General features: G+C 25.9%; 1 protein-coding gene across 1 annotated transcript; it reads left to right on the top strand.

Moving 5' to 3' along the window:
• The first annotated feature begins 368 nt into the window (after positions 1–368).
• LOC145841153 (broad substrate specificity ATP-binding cassette transporter ABCG2-like) lies at positions 369–12,101 on the top strand. Its single transcript, XM_082948524.1, has 16 exons — positions 369–405; positions 2,339–2,387; positions 3,243–3,302; positions 3,379–3,493; positions 4,890–5,042; positions 6,188–6,345; positions 6,806–6,957; positions 7,289–7,585; positions 8,100–8,227; positions 8,681–8,766; positions 9,042–9,131; positions 9,530–9,654; positions 9,861–10,015; positions 10,453–10,542; positions 10,882–11,015; positions 11,933–12,101. Exons 1-16 carry the CDS (start codon positions 369–371, stop codon positions 12,099–12,101), a joined length of 1,998 nt encoding a protein of 665 aa, XP_082804650.1.
• Positions 12,102–13,006: the final 905 nt, after the last annotated feature.

The following is a 13,006-nucleotide window of genomic DNA, read 5'->3' as shown; positions in this document are numbered from 1 at the left end:
GACTAGTTTTAAAACTTTTTTAATAATATTTTAAGCAATAGTTATGTCAGCCTTTCTACTAATATGACTAATAAATACTTTACGTAAATTTTTTAAATTGTTTAAAAAAAGTTTTTTGAGAACTTTTTTCTATACAGTAAGAGTCTTAACAACATATATTTTTGTATATTATTCATGATTTATACTAGTAGTATTTATTTATTTTAAATAGTTGTAATTTTTTATTCACAATTTCATTCGTTCTTAACATAGATTGTAGTTTTTTTTTTAGTTTAATGTAAAGAAGGTAAATGTATAGCTTTATTATTTGTCAAAGTAATTGAAAAAATATTTACCAGAAACAGTTGAACCAACACAACCAGGGATAGATGCTAACATATCAAGAGTTTCCATTCAAAGATACAGGTAATTGAAGCATAAAATTATTTATAAGCATAATTAAAACAATTGATTTAGAAAAATTATTTTAAAATATTTATTTTCACCTAAAATAATCAAGCTACCATTTTCTCTTTGTTTTGAAATAGTAGAAATCAAAGTTATGGTTTAATGAGCTCCTTATTGAAGGTGCAAAATAAAAATAAAAAAATTCTAGTTAACCTTTTTTTCTCTTATAAATTATGAGCAATCATTTTTATAAAATTTTGAAATATTTATAGATATTAAAAAAAACTTTTAGCCTAATGTATAAAATTTTTAAAATATAGGAATATAATAAAACAAATGTTTGTGCACGCTTTAGTTTATTACCTGGTTTTGGTGAGCGTAAGCTAACCTTGTCAAATAACGACAAAACAGTATATAATATTTAGTCAATGGCAGTATAGTGTGAATCTGAACTCATTGATGCATAAAAACATAAAAAAAATAAATGAAAAAGCTTTTTATTTTCTGCATATGTAGATATACTTTTAACATTTATCTGCTTCAATAAATTCTTCATGTAAAATTTGTATTGGAAAATTTTACAAAAAGATTGTATCTAGAAAAAATGACTGAATGTTTTATGCTTATAGTACAAACTGGTCTTAGCTGTCACGGTAAATGCTCTGCCAAGCAAATTTACTGTCTACACGTGTTTTCTAGATTAAAAAAGCAGAAGCTTAAATTTTTAATGTTATCATTTTGATTTGAATAAAATCTTAACTATTTTATGTTCGTTTCAATACACAGTTTTTCTTGTAATTTTTGTTTTCCAGATAGTTTTGTTTTAAATTTTTAGCCAACATATAACATTTTTCATTAAGTTAAACTTTATATTGTAGCTGACCACAATCATAATAAATTTTTAACTTTCAAAAACGGATAGTGTTAGTTTTTGTTGAAATATTTGTACCTCCTTATGGCTAAAATTTTATATAACCTAGTTATTATTCTGATCAGAGTTTTCCAAACTAATTTTTATAATCATTTCCTTGGAAAATTAAAAGATGATCACCCTCACTCATTAAAAACAAATCTAAAGTAAGTTTTAAATCTCTTATAAAATGTGCCTTTGGCTTTTTTTGCTGTTCAATTTAAACCCAAGATTATCTAGTTTAAGTTTGGAATTTCTAGTGAAATTTTTCAAGCTCTCTAATACGTACTCAAAAATATCTAGTGTTGATTTCATATTTACCCCCTTATGATTCATTTATTAATTACAGCCACCCTTTTGTCCCGTTTGATCTTATCACCCCTGACTTACTAAGGGACCCTGTACAATATGTTACAGCTTATAAAAATACTGTACTCATAAAATATGAAATAATACTACAGTATATTCTTTTTTACATATCAGATTGAAATATTTTCTATAAATGTTTTATGCTTTTTTTTAATCAGTGTAACTTAGTTTTATATATTGCTTAATAAGTACTATGTTTATATTAAAAAAGATTAACATAAGCATCAAAGTAAAGTTAATGTCTTACATATACATTTTACAGTCAAACTCTGAAACAAAAGTCTTATTTGAGTTTCAAAAATGTTAATTACTATGTTAAAGGTTAGTTTTTTACTTATTTACTGAAAAACTTAATTCTAATAAGTAATACTTTTGTAGTAAGTAACAATGTTTCAAAAGTTTACACTATAATTTCAGAAACATTATTCTCTTTCATTTATTAGTATATTAAGTTATTTTACATATCTTTATGAGACCAAAATTTTACTACTTGCTGTTTTGATATTTTTATTATTTTTTAATTATTAATGACTTGATTTGTATATGACAGGCTTTATTTTGAATTTACTCATTATAATGACTTCTTGTAAAAAATGTAGTTTTTTCTACAACGCTTTCTATGTATTTATATTTATAATTTAGTTTTGTTAAAAGTTGTTAAAATATGTTCAGATAAAAAATCCAAGGATAAAAAAGGCAAGCATGTTCTTCAAGATTTAAGGTGATTTTTATTATTTTTTTTTTCAGTTAAAGTATTATATAAATTATAATATATAATAAGTTTTATTAATATTTTACATTTAAAGTAAATTACTTAAGTTTGTAAATGTAAGTACTTCATATGTTTTTAGTTTGATGTTTGTGACTTTGTATTGACAATATGTACAGTTATTTTAAATTGGGTTTAATTAAACATAACATTTTATTTAACTGGTATAAAAATAAGTAAAAACAAATTAATGTGCTAAGTTCTTAGCAGTAAAATAGTTCAGTGCTTCCTGGCTTATCTGTTCCTCTATCCGGCCAGTTTCAGCTGAGAAGTAGATTAATTTTATGTTTTACTAAAAATACATACATGATATTTTTTTTTACTAAGCAAGCAGTTTTTAGTTACGTCATTTTTCTTTACGACGTAATTAGTTTTTTGTCAAATTAGTTTTAAACTTCATCAAAGTTTTCTTTTGTAAATGTTTTTTTGTCTTATGTTCCTGGTTTGTTAAAAATAGTTAACATAATTAAGTTAATAGAAAAACTTTAGGTTAGTGTAGGATTTGTTATATGTAACTCTTTAAAAACTTGCCCAGCATGGCCGGATAAGCGAGGAAGCACTGTACTATTATATTGATTTTTAAATCAGTGTAATTAGTTATATTTATGGCATAAATGTGTTTTTTATTTAAACAACTTCAACAACATAAATGTAGTTTAAAAATTGTGTGGCTTCTTTTAAACTGATAAATATTCTTCAATACTTTTAAGTGAAAGGAAGAATAAAATGTTGAAAAAAAATTATAAGAGTAAAAATTTTTACTAGGGTTGTATAATATAACTAACAATTATCAAATATTATTAACAGTGGTATAATGAAACCAGGTCTAAATGCAATCATGGGTCCCACAGGATCTGGTAAAACTTCGTTAGTTATGTTTTATAAATTTTTAGTAAGAAGTTAAGTTTATTTTAACATTTAAACCTTTTTGTTATTTTTTTAGCCTTCTAGACAGTTTAGCAGGGCGTAAGAACCCGAGAGGATTAAGTGGCGAAGTCTTACTAAATGGTGAAATTTTACCTGATAATTTTAAAAGAATAAGTGGATACGTTGTTCAGGTTGAAATTTTCTTAATTCTTGTAATTTTTACTTACTTTTATAAATCACTGTTTTAATGATATTGGTTTTCATTAGTTTTGTTATTTAGTTATTTGCTATTTTACCACTTTTAACTTTAATATTTATTTCTATTTGTAAGTTATTTTATGTAAAAGTTTGATAAAATATGTTTATTTTTAAAAAGACACTTGATCACGTATAAACTACTATTATCGTTTGTTAACTAGTTATTTTTCCTTGCAACAATGTTAATAAATGTATTCACAAACTAATATGTTAAATATAGTTGAAAAGTTTGCTTAAAATACTGGGGTTGCCAAGAAAACTGGAATCCACTAAAAACCTTGAATTTGAAAATTTAGGCTAAAATAGCCTGGTAAAACCTGGAATTTTGAACAAAAATCACAAAAAATCTTGCATTTGAATCTATAAAACTTTTATTAGATTTAAAAATATATCATATACAATACTTTTTTTCTTATCATTAAATGTTTTTTATAAGAAAAATCTTTTAAAGTACAGTTATCCTTTCAATATTTTTTTTTACAATTTAAGACAGTCTTCTACCTGAAGATTAAATATTTACTAAAAATAGACGAAAAAAATGTGTATTTTCAAAAACCTTAAAAAAAATTCAAAAACTTTTGGTAACACTGTACAATATAAAAACATACATATAGAACTGTACTTGTAGAATTTAAGTATTTCTATTTTAAGTAACATAAAAGTAATGAAAACTAAATTGGTTTTGCATTTTGAGACCAACACAAATCTTTTAGTCAGTTTAAACTTGTGATAAAAAACAGTTGGAAAATAAAAAAAAATGTTTTCCTACTAAATTGTAATATAAACAGCTGGTTATGTTTCAATATTTAGTAGAGAGAATTTGTTTTTATAACTTACCTCACAGTGTTCTAGAAAACAAATTTGACAAAAACTTTTACTACAGTAAACTTTTCATAAATATTTTAACACATCATCTTTTATACAAGTTAAACATTCTAATTAAAATTAAGTTTTTTTAAATTAGACATATGTTCCTAGATATATTGTAAAAATAAATCTTGGTCTAGTCTACTTACTGTGATTTTCATAAAAATATTTTTACAAAGTTCTCACATATACTTTCTTACACATTCTTACGCAGTTTTCGATTTATTTTCCATGTTGGGATGTTTATATTACAACTTGGTTAGAACAGTAACTTAATAAAACCCCATTAGCATATAAAGAAAAGTTATATTTTATATTTCAAATAAATTAAAGTAAAATAGTATGTTTTTAACTATTAAAATTTTGTCAACCAATTATTGAAAAATTTCCCAAAATTCAATTAAAGTAAATAGGTAAGAAAATATAATGATAATAATCAAGTTAAAAAATTCTCCGAAACAGAAAGACATAGCAACAGGGACGCTGACAGTTCGTGAGAACCTGATGTTCTGCGCCAACTTGCGTTTACCGAACACAGTGCCACCTAGTGAGAAGAGGGAGCTTGTTGATCAGGTTTTGAACGATCTCAACATCAGCCACTGTGCTGACACTAAAGTTTGTTCAAATATACAATGTAAACTTGAATTATACTAACATCAGCTGTTTTACTTTTTATTAGTTATATTTTATTACTATATATTAGTTAGTTTTAGTTTATATAAGGTGCTAAACGGTCTCAACATCACTCATTGCGCTGATTCTAAATTTTTTTTTTGTTTATTATCTCAGTGATACTATTTTGTTCGTTCTACTAAAAAACTTTTTAGGTTTAAAAATGGTTGCTTTTGTCAATTTGTTTTGCTAAATAAACACTAGAAGTCAATATTGAAGTATTTCAAAAATCTTTTTTTTCATTTTACAGAGAAAATAATATGCAACTACTGTTTAAAGATTTTTTTTTAATTTTTTGTAAAACTAAATCATTAAAAACTATATTTAAAGGTGTTATATAAAGTAATGTTAATTATGTATACAAGTTCTTAGAGAAGTTTATACTCTATATGTATTTACTTTTTATAACTGTGGACGATGTAGTAACACTATTTCAAGTATAGTTGAAACATTAATATAAATTAGCTCAAATCTAATTAATCAGTAACTTTAAAATATTAAAACGAGATAAATTGAATGGCAATCAACTTTTTAGGTAGGTGATGGCATTACGAAGCAGAGTTGCTAAAAATTGGTAAACTCTGTATTTTTTTAATGAAAATTTTGTTAATATTATGGTATCTTAAACTTAGATTGACATCATGCATTTGTTATAACAAAAAATGCAAAAGCATACAAACTTTAAAACCTTTTTGTTTATAAAAGTTATACTTGTAGCAAATCTGCTTTAAAAAATCATTAGCTGATCCATCATGATTAGCAAATACCAACTGATAAACAAGATATTGGTGGTTAAATGGGGACGGGCTTGTTTTTCACAAGGTCACATTTGCACGAAGTTAGAATCAAAGTTAGAGTTAAGAGTAAGGTCAGGGTCAGGTGAATGCGTGTAAAAGTTGACTACTGGGCAAAACTTAAACTTTCTACAAAAGTGTCAGTTTGTGGAACAGCAAAACCCACCAAAAAAAAACCAAAAAACTTTTAAAATAACAAAAAAAAACAATTTCTCAAGGAAATAATTGAATGACACGGATATTAGTGTGTAAGTATTAAAATAATGCAAACCAACAAAACAAAAAACACGCAAGGTGGGAGACGACCTGATACGAGGGATCAGTGGTGGAGAAAAGAAGAGAACGTGCATTGCAATAGAACTAATTACAAGTCCGTCAGTGCTGTTTCTTGATGAGCCAACCACAGGGCTGGATGCTTCAACTGCTAAGAGTGTCATGCGATTGCTGTCCACGTTAGTTGCTACGTAAAAAAATGTTGTGGGAAAATATGATTAATCTATGGTGTTTATTTGATAGGTCATCTGCTGTATTGAGCTATTAACCTTAATGTATGAAAGTTTGATCTATAAATAACTATGTCATATTACATTGTTTGGTAAAAAAGGAACTACTTTTTTAATATTTATCTTAAAAATGATATTAATAATATTAGAAAACGTAAATTATAATTCTTTTTATGCATTACAAGCAGTTTAATTAATTAAATTAATTTAAAGTCAAAATTTTAGTTTAATAATTATCATGTGGTCTTTATCTGTTGACATCTATCTATAAAAGTATATTTTTTGTACAAAGGTTTTGGTGTTGTAATAAAAGTTTACATATATCAATTTAAAAGCTAAATTACAAAATAACTATCTCAATGCAATGAGCTTAACATCTCAAAGCAACTTTAGGTTTTTGATTTCACAGATTAGCAGAGAAAGGTCGCACTATAATATTCTCAATCCACCAGCCCAGATACTCAATATTCAGATTGTTCGATTCACTTACTTTGGTGTCAAGGGGTAAGATGGTTTATCACGGAAAACTAGAATACGCACTACCCCATTTCAATGCTCTTGGTAAGTAGCTTAAACAGTTTATTAATTTTTCTTTAACATTATAGTTGTTCGCTTATATTGGTAGATTACAGCAAGCTTATGATTTCAATGTTTATATTTAAGTTCTTGTGACGATTTAACTTTTGTTTTTGCTTTAAATTTATTCGTTACTGAATATTCAAAGTTTTCAAACCTTCTACAATAAAATTTTAATTTGTTTCAATAGTGTCTGAATTTTAAACAAGCTAAACAAAAATTAAAACATCTCATCTTTTTATTAATCCTTGAGAAAAAAAAATTCAAAACGTACAAATCACAAAAAATATAAACTATCGCTGTTATGACGTCACAGGGTATGAATGCGAAGAATACAACAACCCGGCAGACTTCTTCCTTGACGTCATCAACGGAGACACGAGCAAAACCACCAGAGGCGTGCAAGATAAAAATGACGTCACAGATAAAAACGAAAATGACGTCATAAAAGACGGAAAAGAAAGCAATGACGAAACAGTTGGAAGGGAGCTGAATACGAAGAGTTCGGAGGATTTTGTGCGGATAGCTGCTGTACTGAATGACAAATATTTGAACTCGGAAGCAAGAATGAGATTGGATAAAGAGTTTGAAGTCATCGGTGACGTTTTCGAAAGTTTGAAATTTTAAATTTGTTTGTTGATTATTTTACATGCTGTTTTTCTATCAAATAAACGCTAGCTAAAAATAACTAGCCTTAATTTAAGTTTTACTCTAATGTTTTGTCAAAATGTTAAGAGTTCTGATTAAATCAAGTTTTATCATTTACTTTTTAATCAATGCATAGTTTTGTTTTAATTTCACCTACTATACCAGGCTTGCTCAGGATAGTAGTTTTTTGTTTTAAATTAGCAGTCCTGATTTCAACTACGTGAAGTATAAGTAATGCATAAATAGTATGGGTTGTTTTTAAGTTGAAGACATAGAATAAGTGTTTGAAATTTGTTTGTTAATGTTAACTTTTATTTATCTAGTTTCTTATAAATGTAACATACTTATTCTAAAAAAGATTATTTGTTTCGATTTGCAATACATTAGATATTAAATTATTTACTTAAATAACTATAAATATCTTACAGAACGCAACTTAACCAATTTTAAATATATTATCTCGATTACGTTTTGCACAGGCAATCAAAACGAAAGTTGGTTTTACAATGTGAACAAACATGCCAACCCGTTCCATTATGAACTGAAAATTCTCATGAAAAGAGCTGTTCTGAATGTCATAAGAAATCCCGCCGCACTAGCTGTTGTGGTTTGTATTTGTTTGAGTGAAATTAAATTAAAATTTTTGGTTTTGAATTAGTTATACAGTAGTTTAATTTTTGGTTACTTTTGTTTTACTAATGTGAGTGATGTTTATTTAATCTTATTGTTTGTATAACATTAATTTTATTGCTTTCTTTCATTGTTTTTTTGATTTTATAAAAAAGAGTGTATACGAGTGGCTACGCGTGGTTTAGTTAGGGGTGCTATTGTGGTTTGTTTATGGGTTACTATTAATATTATTGATTTTAGTAAAAAGTTTAAATTTTAATAATATTTGTATACGTTTATAAAGAATAATGATATAATGCTAACTGTTTATTAAAACAAGTGTTGTGGTTTACATTAACTTGAAATGTTTCTTCTGTTAAGCTGTTTATATAAAATTCTGTAGTTTGTTGTAAACTCATCATGTTGTACCATATATATGAAATTATTTCAGATGGCAGTCAACGTCATAATAGGACTTTTGTACGGATTTTTATTTTACCAACTTGGAGATGAAATAACCCCAGATGTACAAAACAGGTTAGGTGTACTTTAGTTAAAAAAATTATTTACTATATAAATGTTAAGTTATTAAAGTTACAAGTTTGAGAAGACTATATAAGTACAAATAAAGGAAAGTTTTTACTATAAAAGCTATGGTATTTCTATTAGAATTAAACTATAAACTGTGTAGAACCTAAAACTTAAAATTACCAAAATAATTTTACTTAGCAATAGTATACAAATAAATATTTTTATTGCTTAACAAGTTGTACTGAATATGAGTTTTAAAATGTTTTTCTTATTTTGTACAGATTTGGAGTTTTGTTTAATTTAGTCATTTATCTTTTATTCGGGTCCTTAAGTGCTATGGAAGTTTTTCTCAAAGAAAAGGAAGTATTCGTGTTAGTTTTAAAACAACAATATTTTGTTATAGTTTTTGAATTTATTTTAGACTATTTTTGTTCAATTCAATTTATAAACTAAAGTTATTTATTAAATGACAGTAAAAATTTATTTGAATCTACTATAATTCCTAGACAATTATTTTTTATTGAGATATTTTATTGTGTTTTAGTCAGAGTTTTTCAGTAAAAAAATTGTGTAGTTGTATGAGAAGTTGAAAAACTATTAAACTTAAAGATTTAAACAAAGCAGAAATTTAATTCTTTATGCAATTTTTAAATAAACAAAAATTTTAACTTCTGAAAGTTCCTCAATTCTTTTTGTAGTAATTAATTAGTTTAAACAGTTAAAACGTTAAATGATTGGTTTATTTTAATTATAATAAATAATTTTTCAGTCACGAATACGCATCGGGTTACTACCGGGTATTTCCCTATTTCCTATCAAAAGTTTTGGCAGATCTTGTGCCAGTCAGAACTTTGGGTCCAATTTTCTTCGCCGTCACCACTTACTGGATGGTTGGTAAGTATTATGACGTCATAAACAAATATTATTACTGGATAGCTGAAACCGTTTAAAATAACTGTTATAGAAGAAATACTACTTACTTAGTTAATGTAACACTTATTCAGCGGATTTAAGCCAGGAAGTAATAAGCTTTTTATTTTCCTTTTAAATATTGTGCTATATGTTAATATTTGTTAAGTAGTGTTACATTTTTTTCATAGGATTGCGTCCGGGTATCAATGAATTTTTCACTTTCCTTGTGATCCTACTATCACTCGGATATGCAGCAGTTGCAATGACCATGTTTTTCACGTGTTTTTTCACTACATTTGTAGTGGCAAACACAATAGTGTCACTTGTGTTTGTATTTAGTGTGGTCAGTTTATCATTTAGTTATGCTCGTTAAGTTGTAGCTTTTTTTAGTAATTTAGTGTTTAGTTATTCTCAACTGTTACTTGTAAATTTTATGATGTTTTGTTTTTATATATTTTAGTAGAACTATTTTTTTTAATTAATACAATTATTGACTATATTAGTTGATTATAACAAATGTTTGCGGGGCTCTTATTAAAAGTGGATATTGTAAATTTGGGGCCGTTACAGAAATTTAGGGGGCCATAAGAGGCGTTTTTAATAGTAGTTTTGAGAAGTCTTGTCGGAGGGGCCATAGCTTTTTTAATTTATTTTAAGGAGGCCTTTTGAAAAAAAAAGTTTTGGAAACCGCGCTTGAAACCTTTTTTTTTTTTGTTTATTAACGAATAAAGTTTACACTCACAGTTACTTATTTACTAATTTACTTTTTTATATTCACAGATGTTCGCGGGACTTTTATTGAATGTGGACAGTGTGCTTCCCTGGCTTGCTTGGATTCAGCATATCAGCATTGCGAGATTCGGATATAATGTTTGTTGTTAAGTATTTCTTTACGTTTTAACTATCATTTTATTTTATACATCAGTTATGTGCAAACTAGTTTTTAAAATTAATAATGTCAGGTCTTCGTTTTGCTTTTGTTTAGGAACATTTGCATGTATTATACTTATCAATCTCTAGCAAAATCTATAATCATCAACTACAATTAATTCTAATTGCAATACAACTGATATTAACTAAGTTAATATTAATCAAGATGTCAAGTAAGTTAAATGAATTATTTTTTTTACTGTTGTATTATGACTTATATAATATATTATTTGCACACTACTTTTACATTACAAACATTTTTATCCTATATAATAACAGGCACTGGCAATTAACGAGTTTATAGGAACAAACTTCACTCAATGTGTTGATCCTAACAATTTGAAAGATAACAGTCAAGCCATACCACCAAGCTTGCATTGCACTGAATTCTACACTGAAAACAACATGTCCTGGTTTGTGTAACTATTATGCTGTGTGATTTTTAGATTCAAAAATTTTTGTAACAGTTTTTTAGTATATATAGTTTATTATATGTTTTGATTTTTAGAAAACAAATAAAGAGATCTCAAGTACTATAAGAGAAATAATATATTTATTTATTTTAGAATTTATTATGTAGTTATTTGTCTTAACTAAAAAAGATTGCTATTTGTGATTTTTAGATTCAAAAATTTTTGTAACAGTTTTTTAGTATATATAGTTTATTATATGTTTTGATTTTTAGAAAACAAATAAAGAGATCTCAAGTACTATAAGAGAAACAATATATTTATTTATTTTAGAATTTATTATGTAGTTATTTGTCTTAACTAAAAAAGATTGCTCAATTTAATGTAATATAAAGAGCTTATTTAAGTTGCACATCTTTATTTAAGACTTTATAATGCAAGCTAAGTTTCGGTCAAAGACCTCGTCAGTGCTTGTATAAGAATCTTAATTGAAATAATTTCTAAATTTTAAATTAAATTCTATTTGAATAAAATTTTTATAAAAGTACTGACACGAGGTATTTGACCGAAACTTGGTTTGCATAATAAAGTCTTGAAATAATAATTTTTTACAGTTTATATCAAAAATATTCATTCTGCCAATTGACGTACTTTTTATCCTAAACTTTTCATTTTTTGATATGATAATAGCTTTCATTGGAGCATCAATGAGCTTGTTGTAATTTGATATGATGCTCTTAGTTAGATTTAAGCCATCCGTTAAAGTTATCCAACTTAATTTAAACCAATCAAACAACAGCAAATTAAACGACAGGAAATTGTTTTAAAGTGTTGTATCTTAATTTACTATGGTAATTTATTCACTATTTTGGTTACAATATTTTTACTGAGCTAATTTTTTTTAACCAATCAAACAACAGCATACGAACGACGGGCGAGTGTTTCCTCCAATCACAATTAAGCATTGGCGACGGAATTAACGTGGACAGAAACCAGGTGTGGTTTTACGTCATAATAGTGTTTTCGATCGCGATATTGTTCTTCATTATGACGTATGCAAAGTTGGCCAGGACGAAAATTTACAGCTGATATATAATTGTTATAGAAAATTTGTTTGTTTTTAAAAGCTATTAAAACAATAAATTTTTAAAAGATTTCAACATAATTCTAAAAAATCATAAAACAAACTAGTAGCACATTATTTAAAAATATTATATTTTTTACATTTAATTTCTTTTTTACACTTGAGCCTGTAAATTTTAAGTTTCCTAAAAAAATATTTTGTATTTCAAATTTAATTCAAACTTTTTGCGACTTATATCAAATTAACATTTTCATGCTTGTTTAACCTCAATAAAAACACTTCTAGGTATTTAGTTGAATGAATATTTCTTGCTATTTTTTTAATTTAAGATACTTAGATATTATAATATTTATTTTAACTCGTTTTCATAAATGAAACTAAATGTTTTAAGCTTTCTAAAACTATTGTAACATAGAAAATAAAAATTACTGTTTAATATGAAATTGATGAAATACTAGTTAAAATTATTAGTCTAAGTATGAACTTTTTTACTTAAAGTGGTTGAAATCTTAAGTAGCTTTAAATACGATTCGATTTAAGTTATTTCAGCTTTACCTAATTTACAGGTATAGCCCTGCAACTTTACTTTTATACTACAGTGTTTCTAAAAATTTTTTAAACGATATCATCTTTTACATAAAGTTTTATAAGTAGAGTGTTCATTAGTCTTCTATTAAAATTTGTTGTTCGATAGTCCTTAATAAATCTTACTTTTGTATATATAAACCACTACCTTCAACCTAAAGCATAGAACAAAGCTACTTTAATCATAACATACTTAATGACACTAATAAGTGTTTATATTGAATGATACAATATTATTGTTATATACGAAATACTATTTTAAAATCACTTTGTTTACAATGTTTTGAAACTTTAGTTTGCACATTGAATCTGATAAAAAACTATG

This window comes from Thalia democratica, chromosome 7 (genome assembly GCF_965202585.1).
Source record: "Thalia democratica chromosome 7, ktThaDemo2.hap1.1, whole genome shotgun sequence".
In the NCBI taxonomy this organism is placed as follows: Eukaryota; Metazoa; Chordata; class Thaliacea; order Salpida; family Salpidae; genus Thalia; species Thalia democratica.
This window is presented reverse-complemented; position numbering and strand designations above follow the sequence as displayed.